The sequence below is a fragment of the Tenrec ecaudatus genome, chromosome 4 (assembly GCF_050624435.1).
Source record: "Tenrec ecaudatus isolate mTenEca1 chromosome 4, mTenEca1.hap1, whole genome shotgun sequence".
Taxonomy (NCBI): Eukaryota; Metazoa; Chordata; class Mammalia; order Afrosoricida; family Tenrecidae; genus Tenrec; species Tenrec ecaudatus.
The window spans coordinates 120445171-120469571 of record NC_134533.1 but is presented as its reverse complement, the minus strand read 5'-3'; the positions used below and the strand labels follow the sequence as shown (position 1 = coordinate 120469571).

General features: G+C 51.2%; 1 protein-coding gene across 4 annotated transcripts in view; it reads right to left on the bottom strand.

Annotated features, from left to right (window-relative positions):
- The window catches only part of GRIK4 (glutamate ionotropic receptor kainate type subunit 4), a 435808-nt gene that overhangs the window by 104729 nt on the left and 306678 nt on the right, over positions 1–24401 (bottom strand). For all 4 annotated transcript variants that reach the window (XM_075548795.1, XM_075548797.1, XM_075548798.1 and 1 more), the window contains 2 exons: positions 19802–19954; positions 18864–18968 (listed from right to left, as the gene is read on the bottom strand). In XM_075548795.1, coding sequence (XP_075404910.1) covers positions 18864–18968; positions 19802–19954 — 258 coding nt within the window. The remainder of the gene's footprint in view (positions 1–18863; positions 18969–19801; positions 19955–24401) is intronic.

The window sequence follows — 24401 nt, the reverse complement described above, 5'->3', positions numbered from 1 at the left end:
GGAGGAGAGAGTGGAGCACATCCTGGCCCACCAGGTTGTGAGGACAATGTTTCCAATTAGAGCAGCCAGTCCACATAGAGGACCACATGGCCCGTCCCACTATGAGACATGGCGCCCCTCATTGACCCATAATCCTACAGGGGACAACACCAGAGATAGAGTGTGGGAATTGCACCTGATCTGATCCTGCCTCACCAAGGCAAAACACTAAGGTGCAAAAGAACAGCAAGGGAATGGAGTGGCGAGGTCCCCAGTGAATGCTGAAGGTGGACTTTGGGGCCAGGGCATAGTACCCCAACAGACTGGACTGGAAAACACTCCTAAAGGCCAACAAACAATCCTTGAACTAACTACAAGCTTTTCATTTTGTGGTTTTTTTCCTCAGTGGTTTGTTGTTGTTATTGTTTTGTTGTATATTGTTGCTTGGTTTTGCTCTGTCTTGTTTTTGTGCCTGTTATTATCTCCGCAGGTCTGACTAAATAAGATAGGCTGGATGAACAATCTGGAGGAGAAAACAATGGAACCGACAGTTCAGAGGGGACATGGGAAAGGGGGAGGTGGGGGAAAAGGTAGTGGTGTTAACAAACCCAGGGACAAAGGAACAACAAGTGACCCAAATCGAAGAGGAGGAGGGTGTGGGAGGCCTGGTAGGGCATGATCAAGGGTAATGTAACCAAGAAGAATTGCTGAAACCCTGGTGGGGACTTAGCATGATAGTGGGACAGGAGGACAGTCAAGGGAAACAAAGGAAAGAGCTGGGAAGCAAAGGGCACTTATAGAGGTCTAGATAAAGACATGTACATATGTAAATATATTTATATATTAGGATGGGGAAGTAGATCTATGTTCATCTATTTATAAGTTTAGTATTAAGGCAGCAGAAGGACATTGGGCCCCCACTCAAGTACTCCCTCAATGCAAAAATACTTTATTCTATTAAATTGGCATTCTGTGATGCTCACCTTCGCGACACAACAGCTGAAGACAAAGAGGGTGAATAAGCAAATGTGGCGGAGAAAGCTGATGGTGCCCGGCTATCAAAAGATATAGCATCTGGGGTCTTAAAGGCTTGAAGGTAAACAAGCGGCCATCTAACTGAGAAGCAACAAAGCCCACATGGAAGAAGCATACCAGCCTGTGTGATTAGGGGGAAGTGTGGAGTGGAGACCTAAAGCCCATTTGTAGGACACTGGACATCCTCTTACAGAAGGGTTTTGGGAGGAGATGAGCCAGTCAGGGTGTGATGTAGCAACAATGAAACATACAACTTTCCTCTAATTCCTAAATGCTCCCCCCACCCTACCCCACTATCTTGATCCCAATTCTAACTTGCAAATCTGGGTAGACCAGATTATGTACACTGGTACAGATAGGAACTGGAAACAAAGGGAATCCAGGGCGGATGGTATCTTTAGGACCAGTGGTGAGAGTGGTGATACTGGGAGGGTGGGTTGGAAAGGGAGAACCGATTACGAGGATCTACATGTGAACTCTTCCCTAGGGGACCGACAACGGAAAGGTGGGTTAAGGGAGACTTCGGACAGGGCAATATATGACAGAATAATAATTTATAGATTATGAAGGGTTCATGAGGGAGGGGAGAATGGGGAGGGAGGGGAAAAATGAGGAGCTGATGCCAGGGGCTTACGTGGAGAGCAAATGTTTTGAGAATGATGAGAGCAATGAATGTACAAATGTGCTTAACACGATTGATGTATGTATGGATTCTGATAAGAACTGTAAAAGCCCCCAATAAAAGTATTTAGTAATAAATAAAAGCCCGTGTGGAGCACAGTTCTCCTCTGACACACATGGGGCCACCATGAGCCAGCACTGATGAGCTGTAGTGAATAGGTACTATGACATCAGCATGGGTCACCCACAGCCTGTTGACAGGGTGACTCCCGCACAACTGAAAGAGTGTCAAAGACACCGATGGGTCTGTCATTCGACCTCAGGTCTCAGTCAACAAGTTGCTGGCTCCTTCAGCATCAGAGTGTAGAAAAATCTCCCTCAGGGGACCGTGATCGCAGGGTCTTCTGCTGCTTGCCAACAGAAACTTCTGTGTGTCACCTAAAGTCTGGAGACCTGCATCAGCATCCACACCCTGTCGCCAAAGAGTTGGATGGCCCTACCTCCCCCACTCCTCCTCTGAGCTGCCCCATGGCCCAAGTTCCATGGCGTGTCCCAGGCCCGGGACATGCTCGGTTCTCCACACAGCAGCAGCCCTTTCTACAAGCTCTTCAGCAGGACTCCGCCACCTCCTGCTGACAACCTCTCTTTTCCATTCTGCTTTGAAGATAGAGACCCAAGTCTTTACACAGCCTACAAGTCCCCGCACAGCTGGGCTTCTGCCCACTTCTCTGCCTGCTCTCACACAGCTTTCTCCAGCTGCCTATGTGCTTCCGCCATGCCTGCCTCCTCCCAAGGGTCCAAGGGCAACCAGATCTTTGTTGCCTGCACTGCTGTGTGCTCTGGTCCCCATCTGAGACCCCCTTCTTCCTGCACACTCCCTTCTCCCCACCCCACAGTCCTCTTCTCTTGCATCTCCTTCAGAGATCAGTGAACCACAACTGGAGACTGAAGCCAGCTCATTACTTGTTTTTGTAAGTCATGTTTGCCTGGAAACACAGCCACGAAACAGTTCATTTGGATAGTGGCCCATCGCTGCTTGTGGTCCCTGGAAAGCACGAGTGTTTTCTGTCCAACGATGAACTCAAAGTTTGACAGATTGAATCCACCTAGTGTCATTATGGTGGGGGGAGGGGGGGAGGGAGGAGCCACCAGGCAATTGCTTCCCTAAGGTGAGAAACCCTAGTGCAGAGCAGTGTACTTGCACGCCCACTGTAAGGCACGGACGGGGTTCCCAGGAGTTGGAATGGACTCAATGTCAATGGTGTGCTCGGTTTTCGGAGCTGCTGTCCTGCTACAATGGCATGCTGTTGTGACAAAGCCCTTATGGCCCCTGAAGTCTAATGCATTTACTCTCCTTTTAGAAATGTTTGGGCAAATCCTGATCTGGTTTATGCCTGTCAATCCTGAGCCTCTGCTCAAAGGTAATATCCAGGCTCTGTTTTTTTCCCGTCAGAGACTTTATTTCAGGTCATAACTGTGCATTCATCAGTGTGATATTGTTCACTCTCTGTCTGACTCAACACATGGCTACTCCTCACGTAGCTGGTCAGGTCCCCAAGATCAGGGCGTTAATGCAAAAACTGGTATTATGAGATCACAAAGGATGATCACATCAGATCCCCAAACAGAGGGTGTCTGCATTATTACACAACTGCGGGGTCGCATCAACACAGAACTGCTAAACTGCTGACAACCTTGGCCCAGCCAGGCTCACCCAGAACCTCCACCAGCACAGCCCAGGCGTACTCTTGCCTCACTGCCTGGCACACAGCGCAGCGTGCAAACCAGTGAGTTTTTCACTATTGTCACAAATGGGAAATGTCGGAAACTGAGCTCGTTGGCAAGTGAAGAACGGGTGTGCTCGAAGCTCTGTGGGAGCAGAGCTCATGGCTGGTTTTGTCCTCATTTTGCCAATGGCACCTAGCACGGTGCCTGGCTCATAACGCGTGCAAATCCACTGCTCTGCCATCACGTCAAGTATGACTCGAAGGCATCCCATAAGACAGAGTCGAACTGCTCCCTCAAGGCTGTAAATCTTTTGGAGAAGATAGCCTCCTCTTTCTCCCCTGGAGTGGCTAGTGGGTTTGAACTGCTGACCTCGTGATTAGCAGCCAAACATGTAGCCCACTCTGTTAGCTGGTTCAGGGTAGGTACTCAGTAAAACTTACTTGCGTGAACATGACAGTGAGCTTGTGAGTAGGGTCTCATTTACGCTTCAGGGTGACTTCTCAGAGATTAGGCACTTTATACTTATTTTGCTTATTATTCTTAATGAGATTAGGTCATTTATGTCCCCAAAGTCACACACTGGTAAGTTCTAGAATGGAGATTCAAACTCGGGATTTCTCCATCCCCAAAGCATCTCCCTCTACACACTGCATACTATGTGGTTACAGAGGGTTCCGAGAATCCTGTGGGAATAGGCATAAGCTAGGAGCCAAACCATCGCCCTGGAGGCAATTCTGAGGTGCGGTGACCTCATGGTATTAAGTTGCGGTGACTTGCGGTGTTAATGGGTGGAACAGGTCCATAGGGTTTTCTTGGAGTTGTCATCCTAACAGAAGCAAATCACCAGGCCTTTCTTCCACAGGACTGCTTGGTGTGTTTGAACCACCAACCTTTAGATTAGAAGCTGAGGGAGAACCATTGCCCCCCCCCCCTCCAGGGACCTGCATGCTGGCAGAGCTGACAGGAGCTCCATCAACCCACTTTCCCTCTCCATGCCTGCCTCTGTTCTGCGTCTGGGGTGCCCAGCACTCCCCGCGTTGTTGGCCCACACATCCTGCCACCGAGGCAGAGCCCTGGCCCTCCCTGAGACACAGGGTCCTGCCGGAGCAGCTGTCACAGCTCCCAGCTCCCAGCCCTCTCACTCCCCTTGTAACTCACTCAGACTTGTCATTTGGCCCCTTTGTTCACTCCCAAGGAGATAGAAAGAGATTCGTTTTTAAAGCCCTCCGGGAGCGCCTCACATCCTTGCCTGCATCCGTGGGTGTGCACATGGCTCTCTAACATTGAATATTCTATGGACATGCAGATGATTGTTCTTGGCACTCAGCATTGCCTGGATCCAGCATTGTCTAGGAAGGTAGACTGCGTCTCCCAGGCAGAAGAAGTTCTGCTTCCTTCAGATATTACACACAATGATTGACCGCGTCTGTACGCTGGGCACCCAGCCATGAGGATAAACACTCAGAACGCTCATGGACTTGGCTTAATAGTCCTGCTTTATTCCCACCTGAAAAAAGTCGGCTTACTGTAGGCATGCCACGCAACAACAATAATGCTTAATGCAGTCACTTCGCTGAACAAGTCTCAATTGAATGAATGTGTGAAACAGACTCAGAGATGCCAAGCAACTCACTAGGGATCACACAGCAAGTTAACAAGGGATACAACCGCAGCCTGGACTTGAGTTCTAGTTACTGCTATCCCATTTAATCACGTGAGGGCAGGTAGAGACGCGTCTGCCTTTGAGACGTGGGACTTCCCACATGCCTCTCATGTCTGCGGTGTTGTGAAAAGCAGTCAAGTTAATGTGACTCATAGTGCCCATGCACAGAAGACTGAGATGCTACCCAGCTTGTGCCATCTTCACAAGCATTGGTCTGCTCCAGTCTACTGAGGCGGCCACTGTATATTCTGAGTGACTTCCAACCCAAGGGAAATCACAATAGCACTGTAGCAGACAACATTCGGTTGTGATCCATAGTGTTTCATTGGCTAATTTCCAGAAGGAAACCACCAGGTCTTTCTTCCTATTCTTAAACCTGGAATTCCGGTCAGCTGAAACCTTGGGTAACCCTGTTGGTATCTGGAACACCAGAGGCATAGCTTCCAGAATCAATGCACTGTAGTCCAATTGTCTGGCAGACTGCTAGTGGCTCTCATTAATGCCCTCTTTGAACGTACCCATCAGAGAATAAAATCCCTGAAGGAAGTCAATACAAGATCCCAGAAGATTGGTCCAGGCCAAGACCCAGGATGGGGGCTTATGGGTTTGACACAAGGAGAGGCAGCGGTATCAGAGGACCCTCTCTTCCTTTCCAATTCTGTCATGGCTTTGGATAAGTCACTGTCTTGCTGAAGCCTCCTTGTTTTTAAATGGAGATAAATGAACCTTCCTTCCTGTTGTATAAGAAGCCCCACTGGTGCCGTGTTGGGCTTCCCACTGCATGGTTTGCAGTTCAAACCCATTGGCTGCTCCTTATGAGAAAGATGAGGCTAGCTAGTTCAACAAATGCTTACGACCTCTGCAGCCCCATATAAGGTTGAATCAGAATTGATAGAGTAATTGCTGACAATCAATGGAGATAATGCGCATGATGGCTTCTGAAGAGCCCAGCAAAGGGAACAGAAGATAACAGAAGTGTTTTCTGACCGGTGGGAATGCAGCGGACCAGAAAGAAGTCAGGAGAACTGGGTTCCAGTCCCCATGTGGCCGTAGGCAGTCAACTCTGCTGATTTTGCAAGCTCATCTTACCCTGGTCCTCATTCTCCACGGGGCCTGAGGTGGAGAAACCACGAGCAACCACCCTTTCGAAAAAGAACCGCAAGTGCGGTGTTGAGTTGAAGTTCTCCTTAGGAGAAAACAAAACCCAAACCAGCTGGCTGCCATGGATTCGATCCGACCCCTGGCAACTGGAGCGTGTTAGAGAGCTGGGCTCTGCAGGGTTCTCCGCGGCGGGTTTGGGAGGGGTGCGTCTAAGAATACATTAGTGTCTCCTCGAGTGAACATCAGGGAACAAAAATCAAAATGACGGCCACCATCCCAAATCACACCCCGTCAACAAGCCGGTTTCCATTCATGGCGGCCTCGAAGGACAATGCAGAACTGCCCCAAGGATTCCCCAGGCTATGAGTCTCTTCCGGAGCAGGGAGCCCTACTCTTCTCCTGCAGAGAGCCTGGGACGGGGTGAGGAATGGGGTGGAGGGGTAGGGGGGGTGGGGGGTGGAGGGTTGCCGCAGAGAGCTCTAATCCTCACCACCCCAGGGCTCTTTTATGGCCACAGACCCCAAGTTTTAATCTAGATTGCACTGTAGCACCGAGTTACATTTTCAAAATCTAGAGAGCCTACGTCTGCCCCTCGATATACGACCAGCTAAAAAGGCTTGCGATATAAGCCTTCACAGAGCACACCTCTGGCCTGAAAGAGTAAAATGGTTATTGTATGTAAATCCAATATCTACAATCATAAACGTTTAGTTATATTATATATGTGCAAGGGCCCAAGCGAGCACCTGAGGGGTGATCGGGGGGATGAGAGAATTTGATGAAGTTGGCCGAAGACCTCGCTCCTTCTCTTAGTCACAGGAGTCATCCACACACGTGCTTACCCAGAATGCTGCGAACATTCAGGATCAAAGGGACACACGCCACACACTCAAAGCGAGAGACCAAATGCAAGTCCAACCAAAGCTGGGAAGGTTCCACAGCAAATGAAGGCTTCTGGCCTTCAGTTCACCGGGCTCGAAGGCAGTGTTATTATTAAACTGTTTGTTGTAGCCTTTAGTAGATCGTGAGATCAATACTGTGGGTTAGGACCTGTAATTTGAAAGTACAATAGCGAGTAGAAGAGGTCAGAGTGCAGTCTGTGCAGCAGAAGTAAGGTCTGTTTCATAAGCCTTGGGTAGGTTATGTATACGGGGGTGTTTGTGTGTCCTGGATGGGAATTTAATGGGAGACATGTGCAGAAGGAACAAAAGGGCCTGGCATAGGGGATTGGGGACACCTGTGTTTTTTCACCATTTTCTAGCCAGTCTACCAGTCCTTGGAGCACAATACTCACTGCCTTCAAGTGGTGTGGCATTCTGACTCGTAGTGACTACGGGACAGGGTAGACCTGCCCCTGTGGGTTTCTGAGAGTAGAAGTCTTTACAGGAGTAGAAAGCCTCATCTTCCTCCCATGAAGCATAACAGAGGCTCAATACATGTATGTTGGGCATCAATGAGCTGCTGGTAGCAATTAATCATACAAAAATGATACAAGCTCATGTTTGTGAGCATCTATCACAGGCCAGAGAGTGGGCTAGCCAGTTCACATTTGGTTGCTCACTGATCTCCATCACACTCTCCGGCAGGCACTGCCATCGCTCCCACTTTACGGATAAGAAAGCTGAGGCTCAGGGAGATTACATTTCTTGCCCAAAGTTCCAGAAGTAAAGCAGATTCAAACTCAGACAGGCTGCCTCCAGGACCACAATGCTCTGCATCAGCCCCAAGATAAGATACGGATTCTCCTGTGCTGCGGGTAGGTTGCCCAACATGTAGCAAACAGTTCTTTATCCAGTGGTACCTATTTGCTACAAGCGGTCCTGCCTTAGATTCTGCACGCCTGAAACCAGCCTGTGTCTTCCGTTGCCTTTGATGCTGACCTCAATCTTTAGAAGAGGGCACTTAGATGCGAGCTGAGAAAGAGGGTGGGGGAGGGGGAGAGGAGGTAGCGGGGAAGCAGAGTCCTGGGCGACCTGGTCAGGGTCCCTACTAGTCCCAGGGCTTAGTGAGGCCCTCGCTCAGGCTCCTCACACCCTGCTTCTCCTGGGGCTGCCTTGGTCAATTCCCCCATTTGAGGATGTGTCACGGATTGAATTATGGCTCCCCACAATACCTGTCAACTTCACTGCGCTGTGATTCTCAGAGGTTTGGTGTAATGTGGCAGTCCTGTGATGACTCCCCAGGGTTGGAACTGATGTGAGGAGTGGAGGGGGAGGGTGGAGGGGGAGGGTCTGCAGCACCTCTTCTCATACAAGAGATAACAGGAGAGAGGAGGGGGTGGTGTTGAGATCAAAGGGGTTTCTCAAGACTCACAGTCATGGAGTTGATGTCTACTCACAGTGACCCTACACGACAGGGTAGAACTGCCCCTGTGGATTTCCGAGAGTTGAGACTCTTAACAGGAGGAGAAAGCCCTGTCCTTCTCCCGAGAAGCAGGGAGTGGTTTCAAACTGCTGGCCTTGCAGTTTGCAGCCCAAAGGGTGACCACTACATCACCTGAGTTTCTGAGGGACCTATCATGGGCAGAAAGGATGAGCCTGGAACATCTTTTGGACCTGGAGCCCCTGTACTGTGAAGCTCCGACATCCACGGAAGCTTGACCTTGAAGGGATGCTGAGCTGGAGGATGGTGAAAGGAGAGGAGGACCTTCTTCGTAAACTGTGAGCCTGAGCTCGTATTGTGAATTGGGATTTCTAGAAGCTTCAATGGTGCGAGGACACATTTGCATTCACCTGTGGTCTTTCTGTTACCCCTAGATAAGTAAGACAGCCATGAATAACTCAAAAGATCACTCACTGAATTTGAATCGACGCCGACTCACAGGGACCCTATAGAACAGGGTAGCGCTGCCCCTGTGGGTTTCCAAGAGTCTTTACAGGAACAGAAAGTCTCTTCTTGCTCCTGCAGAGTGGCTGGTGGCTTTGAACTGCTGACCTTGTAACGTGCAGCCCAATGCGTAACCGCTTTACCACCAGCGTGCCCAGAGACAAACTGAGTGCCCTGGATGTCTCCTTTACCATTACCATACAGGTAATCAGAGACTCCTTTGTTCCAAGCTCATCTCCCTGCCTGGCAACACCTTCCATGAGTGATGAGAGTCCTTGTTCACCACGGGCTCCCCGTCGGTGCTCAGGGACATCCAGTGACTGCATGAGTAGATCCCCCTTTGTGGCCCCAGCTCCAGCACAGTGCCTGGCCTGTCACAGGTGCTCAATACATATCTGTTGCATTGAATTATGAAGCTCTTTTGGACAAGTCACTTCTCTTTAGTCTTCATAATCTAACCTATAAAAGAAAAATATGGGCAAGGCCGCTTCCAATTCTAATATGAATTCTTTGAAATGCCGGGTATATTTATAATGTAGGGCCATTTTTCAAAGTAATTGGGGTGTCCTGGGAGAGAGAGGCCTGAAAAGCCTTGGCTAGGTGACTGCAGGGGGACACCGGCAGCACAACTGCCCAGGCAGGAAGATGCAGCAGTGACCCCGAGTGTGAGGATGCGAGGGTGGCCCCTCTCCCACCTACCACAGAGCCGCTCTCCCTGAGCCCTGTGGCCAATCTCTGGAGCTCCTCCATTGGAGCGCCTGGTCTTTGAGTTACTGGGTCTGCGTGGTTAGCCCAAAGTAAATCTGAGTGTTTTCTTGATAAGCACATCCTTTACAAAGGGGTGGCAAATTTGATGCCAGGGGAGAGAGTGTTCTTTGTCCTCAGTATCAGGTTGAGCCCAGGGTCCTTATGGGTTAGAACAGACTCAATAGCACCTACCAATAACAACACAGCTCTCCCATAGGGGGGTAGCCAGCTAGAGTGAGCTCCAAGGACACGGAGCAGAGTGGTCAGAGATTGAGGTCCTGCACGGAAAAAGTAAGAGCAGTTCCGGGGAGGATGGGATTGATGTGTGGCCCGGAGGAGCAGAATTAAGGCCCAAAGGAAGAGGGTTCGGAAAAGAAGATTTCTGCCCAACAGAAGGAAGCATTTTCTAAGCAGCAGCACTTTTTAAGATGCAACGCTGTCCCTGTAGGTGGTGAGGTCCCCGCCACTGGAGGTGTTCCAGGGTAGACTCTAAACTTCATGAGATGGCAAATGGAAGAATCCAAGCATGTGATTGGAGCGCCGGGCTGGAGACTATGTGTAGGACATAGGCTCTACCGGTGCATCTTGGAAAGGGAGGGAGGCCAGGGCACACAGGACCAGAGGAGGTCTGTAGCTGTCGTGAGAACACAGGAGAGTAGGGGAGTGTGGCGTGGAGGCAGAGAGAACAGCCACTGTAGAAAAACAGCAGCCACACACTGCCCATTCCTGCTTCTCTCTCCTGGCCGAAGCTCATTCACCTGTCCAGACTCGACGATCAGCTGCTGTTCCCCAAGACGCCCAGGCTGTGGACTCAGAGATGTGAAGCGGAATCTGATGTAGCCCTCACCATGTCTCCTGTCAAAGAAAATAAGCCCACAGTGGCTCGTCTCAGAGAGACCCCCGGTGACATATGGCTATTCTCCAGGGCTTGGGTGGAATATGGTCTACCCTCAGTCACCAGTGCCTCCAAATACCACCCCATGATGCTCTCGGGGTTTCAATGGGCTCCTCGCCTGGGTCGGGGCTTGGAAGTCCAATTTCCAGAGGGGTGCGTGGGAATGCCTTTCTTTTTAGAAAGATCCCCTTCCAGGGTTAGACCGGCATGCACAGAGTTTATTGTTTGTTTTTGGTAGGCTCCTCTTTTTAAAATTAAATGATCAAAAACCTCACACAAGCTTCCACATATTTTGGGGGAATGATCAAACACTAGACTCAAAATGGCATGCGTTGAGATCATGGGCAGAGTCCATAAATAGGAAGGGTGTTTTCTCTGCACCCCCTTCTCCTTCCTGAAGACAGAAGGCACTTCCAATTAGCCGCTGAGAGAATTTATCAGAGAGCTAGGCATGCTGGAGATTTTTGCTCTTACAAGAAAATCACTGCCAACCAACAAGACACAGTCGGGGTGTGGAGGGGCCTGGCTTGGAGATGCAACTGGAGGAAGTAGCTCCAATAAGTGGTTCTAATGAAGGGTACAGGCTGGAGGGCTGGTCACCCTGTCCCCAGAAACTCAGGGCAATGAAGTCAGCAGCAGGGGCAGGGGGCAGGGTCTGAGCTTTCAGACAGGGGCTGAGAATGGCGGGCCCCTGACCCAGCTGGGGGCAGGTTTGCAGGTGTGGGGCCCCTCAGTGCTCTGGGAAAATGGGGGGCTTGACTTGGGGGACCCCAGCAGCTCTTGACTAAGCAGTGCTGTGCACAGCAGACCTTGATTAAGGTGTGGACATTATCACAGGAGTGGAGCTGTGACTCGTCTCCATGGTCCCCGCCACCCCCCCCCATCCCCCGGAGTCGCTGCACAGTGGACCAGGGCAGGGTGTGCACCAGAAAGCACACACAGTAGTGTGGTGGGGAAGTCACCCGGAAGCAGGAAGGGGGCACCTGGCAGAATTTCTTTCCAGTCCAAATGCAGCCTGGGCCTGTGGCTTCAGGGTTACAACAGGAGGGGCAGGAGCCTATCACCCCGCCCCCCAGCTTTGTGCCCCTGTCTTCCCTGAGCCAGGCAGGAAGCAAGATTCCAGGAAGACTACGTACCAAGTTGGATGACAGAATGAATGTGTGCTCCACCCAGTCAAATCCGCGAAGCACATCAATACTTTGATGATGCGCATAAAGCAGATACTATTATGATCATCATCCCTATGTTACCAGGAAAATAAAAATGAGTCTCAGAGAGCCAGAAATGGTGGATGGGCACAGTTTAGACTCAGATGGAAGCCTTCCCCTGTCTCCCTCTGCCCTCCTCCCATTACCCCACTCTGCTGGCCCGACTCGCCTCCTGTAATGTTCCTCGCATTTCTGGCCTGTGCCGGCCTCACTCTCCCTGATGCTGACTGGGATGAAATGAGCGCCGCAGCCTCTCCCAGCTCACCCAGGCAGCAGCGAGCGGAGTCTCTCAGAACTGGCAGCTTTCCCCGGGCTGAGCGCAGGCAAGAAGCGTGATCGGGCACATTTCAGGAAATGTGTTTAAAAAGCAGCGTTTTCAACCCGCACCCCCGCCCCACAGCAGCCCCCATCTGAGCATGTGAGGAGCCCTGTGTGCTGCCTGATGCGTGCATAAGTTTCTGCCGTCAGTGGGTTCTCTAGCAAGGCTGACAAAACAGGAAATCTCTGAATTTTGGGGGGTAAGGGGGGTGGGAAGAACCAGCCAGGAAGGCAGGGAAGGACAGAAAGCCCTCTAGGACACCTTCATCCCCCACTCCCCTGCCCCGGATCATTGTCCCAGTGGCCAGGAGGGAGCTGGTGCTGCTCTTAGAGAATGGAAAGAAAATGGAAAAGGAGACAGCTGGGGGGACAGGGGGGGCAGGGGCAGGGAAGTATTTTCCAACCTCAATAAAACATGCCCGGAAAGGGTGATGGCCTTGCTGCACAAACTTCATGAAGCCCCTCGCATCGCATCTCAGCGCTTCGGTGGACCTCCCTTTCAATGTTGACATTGGAATTGCTAACAATGAGACTATCACGTGAGATCTCTCGTGAACACACCGGAGAGGTGGTTTGCCAGACTCTCCGGACAAACTGCTCTAAGCCCTGTGCTGGGCACCCCCATTGGGTGGACATGTGCAACTCGAGGCCAGGAGAGGAGTCTGCTGTCTGCTCCCTGCGCCTTGCTCCTTGAGGGCCCCAGTTGTGGGCTCTGCACACCAGGTTTCCCAATGCACCCATTCTCCAGGAGACCCTAGGGCTGGAGCTGGGCTGAGGGGCTGGGTTTGGGAGGCAGCAGGGAAGCTGGGTGTTAGGGTAGAGTGGGAGAAGCCCGGGGAGAGGTGTGTTTGGGCAGCAGGGTGCCGTGAGCCCCTGCCTCCTCGGGGCTGGTTCACATGATTTCCTTAGAGGGTGGTGGTGGTGGATGCTGTGCCTCGTTGGCAGGCAGAGTCTGGCCTGAGCCTGGCGGTATGGCTGTGCTGCGTTCATCCTGAAAGCAGCCGGGGCCTCGGAGGGACCTTAAGCACAGGAATGACATGTGCAAATTTGCATTTTCCAGTAGGAAAGTTGGACTGTGTGACCTTCGGGATCTCCTCCAGTTCTAAGAATCTACGACTTTTATATGAAATGCTGTCTCTTTTAAATCTCATGCAATTCCCTCTTTCCCGTCTCTTTAATTAAAAAGGAAGAAACGGTGACTTCTCACTAACCTTCAAAGCAGCCCCCAAACCACCCATCTCATTCTCCCAGATCTCGCTACCCACATCGGCAGCCTCCCAATTTCCTCTTCAAAGGCAAAGACTGGGTGGCTCTGGGAGCCTCCCCAGGTGGCCCACTCCAGTTAGGTCTGTCCCTTAGTCGGGGGAAAAATCAAAGCCCTGGCCCAGCGCCCTGAATCAGGACCCAGCATAGGAGGCTTGACAGGTCTGCATCTTTACCTAAACTCCTTCCTCAAATTGAAAATGTACTTGACAGTAGCGATTACAGCATTCCCAAGGCCACGTCCCCCACCGGCAACCTGTTCTCAGTGCAGATGGAATCTGAGCTGTCAGGGCGCCGGCAGGGGAGGGGCTGGGGGACAGGAGGAGGATGCCAGGAGAGATGGCAGATATCTGGGGAGAGGATGACTCCCTTGCTCCCTGGCCCTCTAGTACCTTCTGTGGTGAAGACAGGGAACGCCACTTACTCCGAGTTCTCCATAGGGCAGAATTAGGAGATTTTGAGCCAAATGCCTGGAAGAATCTGGTCTATGTGGCAGCCGGGGCCATGATCATGCAGAGAAAGGGTGAAGGTCTGTTCCGGGTACGTGGGAAACATGCCTGCATTGGTGGGGAGAGCGGACGAGAGGCCGGGAATGCCTCATCTGACACGTCCTCAGGCAACGTCGCACAGTGTGTGGAACATGGGCTAGACCTGAAGTCTGTTTTAAAGGCTAGCGATTGACTGGCTATGAGAATGAGGACACATCCCTTTCCCTCTCGCCGTTTCTGTTTCTTTGGCTGCAAAGATAAAGAGAATCCTTTTCACTCAGAGTTGAGTAAAAACACCAGCTCCCTGCCACGGTGTCGATGCTGAGTCACAGCGACCCTATAGGACAGGGTAGAAGTGCCCCTGCGAGTTACCAGGACTAGAACTAGGAGAAAGCCCTGTCTTTTTCCCAAGGAGTGGCTAGTGGTTTTGAACTGCTGACCATGAGGCTCGCAGCCCAATGTCTAACCATGATACCACCAAGGTTGTGAAAAGGATGGGAAAAATTAAAATACACAGAGATCACTCAACACAGTGCATGCACACTCCCTAAACAGGAGAACTGCAAGGTTGTAGTCTATTCCAGAGGAGCCTAGGAAGAAAGGTCTGGAGATCTGCTTCTGAAAGGAGCCACCGAAAACACTGGCGAGGACAGTTTTCCACGGTGGCGCACACACACTGGTTATGACAGTGATGTCAGCACAGCCAGCTTGCTATGGGCCCAAGGCAGACAGGCCGGAGTGCCGTGCCCGTCTGGCATCCATCATGCTGTGGGTTCGGCCAGGTCAAATGTCCAGGGGTCACCCTCTGCATTGCGCAGGGGGGGGGGGCAGGTACCCCACTGTGATAAACAGTGAGCTGAAAGAAAAAACGGAATCCTGCATCTTTCGCTGAGGATGTCAAAGCCCAGGGCCTCATCCCATCCTCTCCCGAAGGCTTAATTACAGCCTGTTAAGCTATTTCCGATCCTCGGATGAAAGGTGTGCTCACCTCGTTCCAGCGCTAACAACGTCCCTCGGGGGGGCGCTGCTCAGAGTCTGATCTTTAGACCAAGTTAAATGAAGGAAATTAAGGGCCCTCTAATAGCGTGTTTCTTTTTTCCCCCTCACTCTTTCCTAATGGCAAAATCAGGAAAGGAGACGGTGCTAATCCAGTGCGAGTGGAGGTGTCATCTGGGGCTGAGGAGAGAGAGATGGTGGGAGGAGGGCACTCTCCCATGGGAGAAACGGAGGGAAGGGACAAGGGGGCGGGCAGCCACACTACCCATTTCTGAACACGGGCACCAGTGGAAGATGCCCCACACAGAACACCGTGACCCCTTGCCAGCAGAGTCAGCGCCACAAGGGCGCACGGGCTCTCTGAGGCTGCACGTCTTTACAGAAACAGACTTGGTCCCACCGAGCAGGGGGATGGGTTTGAACCCCCAAACTACTGGTTCGCAGTTGACTGCTTAACGGTGCTACCACCACAGCTCCTCATAAAGTAGCCCAGGGACATTTCCTTCAAACAGGCTCCCGTGGGAAGCTCCACTGAGTCCCAGAATGGAAAACCCCTCTCCACCCAGAGTCAAAATAGTAATTTCCACCACCCCCCAAAGGTAAAAAATAACCCTGGAATTCTGAAAGACTATTTTTAAAAGTGGCAATAATCCTTTAATCAGCCACCAGCAGGGACTATGGCATTTGGTTCAGACATTTTACCAATTACAACCCACTGGGCCTCTGCATGGTGCTTTCTAAATAATCAAAGCCGGCTCTTAATAGTCACTCACCCAGGCAGGAAGAGTGAGCACAAGGCCCAAAGCAAAGGCCAAGGCTCCGGAACGCCCAGCCCAGCGTCACAAGGAACTCGGGCATCTGGCTTGCAGCAAGGTCAGCGGAGCAACCGGCCTGGGGGAGGCCTTTTGATTTGGGGGCTTAGGGACTCCAGGACTAAGAGGAAAAGCCCCGGGGGTGGGGGGGGGCGGTGCGGGCTCAAGAGCATGGGTTTGAAATCAGACAAATTTGAAACGCGCATCCAACTCTGTGCCAAGTCCATGCTAACAGTGGGGCTTTGGCCACCTTCCTCACTCTCCGCAAGCTCCAGCGTCCCTACCCGTGGAAGGAGCACTTACGGTGTCTGGCTTGCAGGGTTGTCCCGAGAATGGGAAGGGATCTGGGCAAAGGGGTTGTGTGGTGTCTACCACGGCAGAGGCCCCCACCTCGCGAGATGTTATTCCCCTGGCTGCACCCCCCCTCCCCTGCCAGGACCTCTTTGAGAGAATGTTATAGAGGGGCAAGCACAATCCTCCCACCCTACAGGAGAAGCTCAGTTATCACTCCCCGTGGGAAACAGAAAGATCTCTCCCATGTTGTCTCCCCCAAATATATGCCAAACCTAGCTGCTTGCTACACACAGCGAACGACTATTCACTTGGAGGACAACAGAAGTAGGTCAGGGGTTATTCTCCCTAAGGGTTATCCGCCATCCAGAGCAAGCAGACACCACTGTTTATCCCACAATAAGTAGGGCCCACTCCCTTCTGATAAGGAAAGCAGTAAATTGTGAAGAAGCCCAGGGAGGTCAAGTCCACTAGAAGGTGACCAAGGTTAGGCCGCCATCATGAATCTAGGGTGCACCCTTCTTGTCACATGTGTACCTCTAGTTCCACCACTTCCTATCATGTGTACACCCCTCGCTCATCCCTTCCCGTTATTCTCATGGCCATTGTATATCCCCCTCCTATTGCTTGTATTGTCTATTGTACATACCCCTTCCTGTGACATATGTCTTTACCTGTAATTACGAGGCATGCACACCCCAAAAAGATAAAAGCCTTGGATAGCAATAAATTGCTCTCTCCTGCCCTCTTGCCTGCCTTGTACCACCAAGAGGAGCTGAGGTGAGCATGCTACCATGAAATGTGTCTGACTCCATTATTTCAATCTCTTTTCTATCTCTCTTATTCTCTATGACGTTAATATAATCTTTACGTATTATCACTGTACAATCGTGCCTACTGGACCCGTGATGATTTGTTAGGGGCTGGCTGCCCTGACAACTCCCCACGTCATTTCTTCATCTTGCACTCAGCCGTTGTCAAGAGGCAACGGCAGGGCTGGTGATGGGGACCTGCACAGCAAAGCTCCACCTGGGTCCACAGTGCATTCGGCACTTTCCACTTGGGACTTAAGGAGCCAGAACCAGAATGGAAAGCAGCAGAAGGGGTCCCAGATTTGTTGAATAAAAAATGGATAATAAGGAAAGTTATCGACTTTAGAAGTCCAATTACAAGTGTGTGTCCCTAATGGTAACTGGAGGTCAAAATGCCTTTAATGGCCACTTCTGCAGCAGGAGTGCAGTCGACATCCAGCAGAGGGAGGGGAGGCCAAGGGTGCCAGGAGAAAGTCCAAGCACAGCAGCTGCAGTTCCCTGACACTCGTTGGACTGTCGCCGACAGGTGGGTCAGCTCTGGCACGGGGGTGGGGTGGGGGGGGCAGCGCTATGAGTCTGAGTGGACTTGATGGAAACCTGGCCAGTGCTTGAAAGACCAAGCAACCTTTGCATTGTGAGCTGCCACATGCAGAGTCACAGTCAGGTTCTTCACAGGTTTCTGAGACTCTCTGCTGTTACCTTGTGGTCTCCAAGGTGAGCGCCCTTAGCTCATGGCCCCACGCAGTCACTGTCTTCCTAGGAAGAATGCCACTGGACCTCTTGATAACAGCTGGACGTAAGCCTCCATCCCAGCAGGGCTCCATGAAATCACGTTGGGAGCCTGATGAATGGGGTGGTTCCTAGACCCTAGCCTAGGCTTCCCCAACTGGGTTCCTCTGGGGTAGTGTCTAAAAAAAGAATTTGTATGTTTAACAAATTACCAAGGTGATTCAGAGATATAATTTGCCATATTGGTGACTTCGACTTTGGCCTTGACCTTGGACTTAAGAGTGGGTTCCCAATCTGTGCTCCCATGAGTCAGTGTTCAAGGAGAAGTCAGTCCATCTCTCTGAGTGTCCGTTTCCTCACTTTATGAAATGGGAATTCATAAAAATATACCTATGGTGTAAGATTACATGAGAAAATATTGCTGATGCCCTTGATGCATGGTCTGTAGCCCAGAATAAAGGCTTAATCAACGGGAGCGATGAGGAGGCTACTGATTCTCAAGACTCTCCCAGGAAAAGGCAGAAATGCTACAACTCTCTTCAGTGGTCTGCTCCCTTGTCCAGCCACCTCAATAGTCAGAAAGCCCTTCACTGTGTCTGCATCCTGATGCCGTCTGCGCCTTGTGTCTACTTTTCAGCTTTTCCTGGGGTTGAGGGGAAAGGCTGGAGTAAGAATCTGGATATGGTTATTAGGCTCATGGTGGGGGGGGGAGGATGCAAAGACCTTCAGAGAAGAATCAGAACCCTTGTTGCCTCTGACGGAAGAGCAACGGAGGGAAGGGGAATATGAAGGTTAATGGGGAAGAGGCAGAAAAGGAGCCGGGAGCAGACAGGAACGATGAGGGACAACGTGCCCTGAGAGGACAGGGAGTGGCTGATAGCAGACAGTGGAGGAGGGGGTAGCTGGCATGGTGCAGCAGTGGGTCCGAGAGGAAATGGCAGGAAAGAACTGGGATATCTCCAGTTCTGAAGGATTCCTCAGCCCACATAAGGTACAATCTGTCCCTTACCTGCGGGCTCCTTGGGTCCTAACACTCATACCAGCATAAAGGAAAGATCTGGAAGTAGTCATCGAACATTGTGGTCACGGCCTGGAAGTCCTCCTTTACAGGGCATGCCACCCCCCCCTCGCCCCCCAAATGCAGGCTGCCTTCCTCTTGGCACTCTGCTCAGTGGGCAGCTCCTGACTCGCATGGACACATCCTGGTGGCAGAACGGGAGGCTGTCCCGGGCCAGGTGTCTGGCACAAGGTGCAACCGATTGCTCTTGGGGACAACTGAGAGCAGGTGGCCATCCTGACCTCTCGGGAGTCAGAGAAATGGAGCCAAGATATGGCAGCACAGTTCACTTACCTGCCGGAAACCGTTCTTCGTGAACTGCAAAATTTTCAAGGCATAGTTGGCCCGCTGGCCTTTGCTGTTGAATTCAATGTGGCCGGTGAGACCTTCCAATTCTACCTGTCCAAGAGAGAGTGAGTTACAGCACCAAACTGACCCTGCATTGCCCCTGACCCCAAGGCAGCATGCCTCCACACACACAATTTAGGGAGGCCCAGACGAAGAGCAGCTAGCAAGCTCCACCTCCAATCGCGCCCAGCCCCAGCACCTTCGGCCTACAGACTACTCTGGAGCCAATTTGGACATGGCTGGGGCTGGAGGAGGAGTCGGATGCAGCCACACGTAATGGTACCACGCCTGCCCCGTAAACCAAGAAAATGCCATAGTTCTAGATTGAGCTGATTGCTCTGTGCTCGTACCCCAGACCTGTGGGAGATGCTATTAACAGTATTAATTCCCTTTGGGAGGCTGCTGAACACCCTCCAGGCAAGAAGTCAGGAGGACCGTAGATCTCCCAAATCAAAGACAGATTCACCACCAGACTCCCCAGGCAGGAAACATCTTCCTACTGGTTGTTGTTATAAGATCAGCCTGCCCCAGGAGGCGGTACTGGGGAGAAGAGCACTGGGGAAGTCCAGCACTGCCCTTCCCCAGCTCTGCTGGGCCACCTCCGGAAGGGAAGGCTTAGTTGTCAAAGACTCAGGGGCCATTGCCTTGAAGACAAACTTGCCAGGTGTTCTCTGTGGTTTCTGGGGTGTGTAAGACAAAAAAAAGTGACCCCAAACCCCTACCCCCACCCCCCACCCCCAAAAAAAGTGCAGTCACACTGATCTGCTCTGTGCTCCGGGGCTGTGCGGGAACAAGGAGGCAGGGCAGAGGCACTTTTGCTTCTTGAACAGACTGCCCGGCAAGCTGGCCAGAGCAGGGCTGCAGGGCCCTCAGCTGCTTCTCACCATTCGCAGGTAGTTCATGAGGCTGGTGCCGTGCTGCCAGATCTGGGCCGAACCGCAGGACAGGGGCTTCACGCCGATCTCCTGGCTCCGGTTCAACTCCTGCACAGCAGTCACCACAGCGTAGACGGCGTCAAAGAGGAGAGCGGAGGAGAGCTGGTGGCCGGAGGTGGTGCGGAGCGAAGTGGTCCAAAGAAAGGGGAAAGGACAAATGTGAGAGGAGGGAAGGAATGGAAGGGGAGGCAGAAGATCCGAGCGGGACAGTTGGAGCAGGAGGAACACAAAGGGAAGCAAAAGATGATGGACACAGGGAGTGTCCTCACCGCCCGGGGCCCAGGTCACTGGAGGAAAGAGCCAAGCCCTGGCCCAAGGAAGACACGTTGGCAAGGCCTTCTCTCCAAGCCAAATATCAATCCGTCTGTCTGGGCCCCAAATGGCTTCAAGGGTGCCCTTTTCTCTCTTTGCTCCAGGAATAAAAAAGAGCAACTTCTGCGGTTCTTGGGAACCCCCAATAAGGGGAGAGGCTCGTTCTTATCTGGGGCTGAGGTAAGAGGCAGGGCTTGTCTGCTCAGGGTTGCCTACTTCACGAGTCTGAAGGTCAGCTTCTCCCAGAAGATGACTGTGTTACTCGCTCTTCCTAGATGCACTTGCTATGTAGTCTCCCATTTGAAGGGTTTTTAAGAGCCTCTGGTAAGCTCAGAGGGCAGAGCCCAGTGAGACCCTATTCCCTTGTAACTGAGAGGGTGGGTGAGTTGGGAGCAGAGACACGGAAAGCAACCTGGAGAACGTGAGTTTGGGTGGAATGGACTCGTACAGGTGTGTGGGGTTCCTTATCTGTGGGGTGATCCCAAGAAAAGCAACAACAACAATGCTGTGTTGGCTGAGCACGGAAGGTTTGGGCTAGGTAAGTTGTTGGATGTGGGCATGGGAAGTCCCTGGAGAAGGAAGGCATTCTAGAAGGCAGGACTGTATGAAAGATCCAGGGGGAAGTGTGGAACCGCTTGGATGAAGGGAGCAGGGGAGAAAGCAATAAATCAGAAATGTGTGCAGCGGGGCATACTGTGGTGGGCCTTAAAGCCAGGCGAAGAGGTCACTACAGTTGCTTTCCTATATTTTCATACACCATTCCATGATAAGGGGATGCTGGTGGTGCAGTGGTTAAAACACTGGGCTGCAGGAGGGAATGCAGCACCTGAGCTCAGATTGTGAATGGCTGTGGATGGCAGTGGACGCCCCGCACCCACCTGCAGGGTTTCCACATGGGTTATGCTTCCAGTGAGCGCGCTCCAGGGCGGCAGACGCCCTGCTATCAGACAGAGAACACTGGAAGTCGACTATAGCAGACATGGCTAGGTTAAGATGTAATCCTTCATCATTTGATCTCCCTTTTGCCTCATTTTACATTTGTTTCACTTTTTAAAATATTCTGCTTTCTTTTCAACTGAGGTTTTTCTATGATTTGTCTAGCCATCATTGTTTTTCCCCCCTTATTTGTTGGCTTCCACTTGTGTTTTGTATGACTTTCTGTACACGAAATCCAGACTAGATAAGTCCATGGCGACAGTAACTAGAATAATTACCTAGGAGCTGGGGGGAAGGCGGGGAGGGGAGAAGAGGAAGAGGGAACTGCTCTCAATGATCAATACATAACCACCCCCCACCCGGTCTCCACCCACCAGTGGGACGAATAACAGAAACCACGGGGGAAGCGAGAGAGCGGTCAGTCTTAGAAATGAAAATAGTAATAATGTATAATTTCTCAAGGAGTCATGAGGGTGTGGGCGAGGGAAAAAAGAGCTGATACTAAGTATCAGCTCAAGTAGAAAGTAAATGTTTAGAAAATCATGATGGCAACATATGTACAAATATGCTTGATACAATTGATGTATGGATTGATTTTAATAAATGGATCTTTTAATAATAAAAACATTACCTAGGGGCATGGCTGGGGAGGATGGGGGAAATGGGGCACTAATAACAATGACGACGAGAAGAAAGTGTTCTTAAATTGTGGTGATAACCGCTAACTCTTCACAATTTGATTGACTGATTAAATTGTATGACACGTGAAGTATATGCTAACAAGACTATTTTTAAAACCCAAACACACACAAATAAATAAAATGTAAAGCAAAAAGACACAAAGCACTATGCTGCTAACCGAACAGTCATCAATTTAAGCTCAGCAGCCACCAGTCTGCTTCCGTGAGATGGACGGCCTTGGAAAGCACAGGCACAGGGCAGTTCGCTTCGGTTGCGCAGGTCTCTCTGCATCAGAATTGACTAGATGGCGATAGGTTGGGATGAAACTACAAACTCCCTAGGAGAGGAAGAGACGGGTCTGAACCTCTCTATCCTTCTCAGAATCTAGCCCTGGCCTGGTCTGCGGTGGGCCCTAAGACATAGTTCTTTGTGGAGTTAAATGAAATCTACTGGGAAGGCTCAGCCTACACACCACCTAATGTGTTGACTGGATGTTCACAGTCTGCGCAAGCGAAGGCTGAGGTGTTTGGGCGGAGGGAGCCGCAGTGGAAGAACAGAAGGCCTCTTTCGTGAAGGGAATGTGCCATCTACAGAAGAGATCGCACTAGACTGTGTGAAATGAACAACACACCCGCCGGACAGTGAAAACCCACTGACAGTCAGTGACTGCCAGGGAGACACCCGGCCAGAGTGCTGGGAGGCAGCTCAGGGAGGCCGGTGGAAGTTTCTGTGGAGGAGTGACTTTGGGGGGCAGGAAGTCCACACGCTGCCTCATTATAGAGCACCTCTCTCACGGAAGCGTGATCAGCCACTGTTGAAAATTCATTCGCCTCTTCCAAGCCAATTCTCCAACTGAAGATATTCTAGCGAGAGCTGGAACAGCACTCTCCCACAGGCTGGCTTCTGTAATCTTCTGCCCATATGGCTGGTGCCCGCAGGGTCCCACCCAGGGACCTCTTGGATTTGTTTGCCACCCAGGGACCTCTTAGGCCACCCAGGGACCTCTTGGATTTGTTTGCACTCCAAAGTGTAAGTAACCTGAGGCAGTTAGGTGCAGGGGAGAGAATTTGAACCTAGGAGCCCTAAGGCCAGAGACTAGAACCCAGCCTCTCACTCAGGGGCTGAGGGATGCAGGTATGTTACTTACATCATGGAGTGAGCAAGCTTCTCTGCAGAATAGAAGTAGGAATCCTGCCTCACGGCCTGTAAACTGCAAATGCCACTGAACCCTCTCCCATCGATCCCGTCAGTTCTGACTCACAGTGAACAGAGTGGAACTGCTCCCTTGGGTGTCTAGATTGTAACTCTTTATCAAAGCAGTCAGCCTTAACTGCTGACCTTGTGGTTAACAGCCTTCAACGCAGGGGTCACAAATTTCGAGAACAGGGTGTGTGTACCCCCCAGGTCCTGGAAACGTGTTAGCAAGTGCTCAGAAAGCAGAGGTTGCTCGGATGAAGTCACTGGGGAGTAACAGGAGCCTGGAGCTCCAAGAACAGAAAATAGGCTAGAAATGCTTTTTTTCCCCTTCTTTCAGTCTTGCTCCATGTTGGGCCAGGAGACCTGTAATGGGAACTGGGTGAGCTAACTTTGGATAATCTTTTAAAAGTGAAATCTGAGGGGCAAAACAGCCAAGGCCGCTCTATTTGCCCCACGTTCCCTTCTCTGGCCCGACTACCTAGCCAATGTTTTCTTGCTTCCTCCTTTGTACTCTCTCACCTGCCCTTTCCTCTTTGCCTTCCGTCTCCCATCTTCCTGCATCTTTCCTCCCACCTGAAATCTGACAGGTGCTGTAGGCCTCAACCCCTCCCCTTCTCAGCAGAGGCTTTCAACCAGGCAGAAGCCACTGTGCCCCTCTGCCTCCTCACGGTCTCCTGCCTCCGCGCTCCAACACCTCTTCGTTCTGTCCTCTGGTCCCAAAGCCTCAGTTGTGATGCAAAGACCATGCGGGTAAGGAGGCCTGAAGGCCAGCTTGAATCAACGGACACTTCTGCGGCCTTGCTGAACCTTGAGGAGTTGGGCTGGACCAAGTGTACAAAAGACCTGCTTAACAATAACACCTACTGAGTGTATTGCTCGGAGAAGGAGCCCAGGAAGGCCGGCGGGAGGTTCTGCCCTGGACCTCGGCCACTATAATCTTCTGCTCTCTCTTCTCCATTCCTCTTCCCTCCCCCTGGCCACGTAACTCCCCTCCCATTTGAATTGAGGCTCACCTGTGTGACCTTGATGCTGCCCGGCAAGCCGACAGCTAGTCTCATCATTTGTACTTTCAATCTCCCAAGCCCCCGTGGCTCCTTTATTAATGGACCTCTCTTTTTCTTTCTTTTTTTGTTCCAAAAGTCATATGGAAATTGTGAATGCTGCAAACGTTCTTTCTGAGCTTAGACAGCTACCCGAGGGGACCTAGGTACACTTATTTATCTTGGCTTCTATGTTCTTAAGTCTGGCTATTTATATTTATTTTATTTAAACAAGTCTCTACCCCAATCTTCTCTTTTAACTCCCAAGTAATCTTTCCATTGGGAGAATCTCTCAAATCACAGTGCATTAGAACTAGAAGCAATTCTAGAAGCCAAAAGTCTGATTTTCTTGTTTACACATGTAGAAACTGAGTTTCAAATAG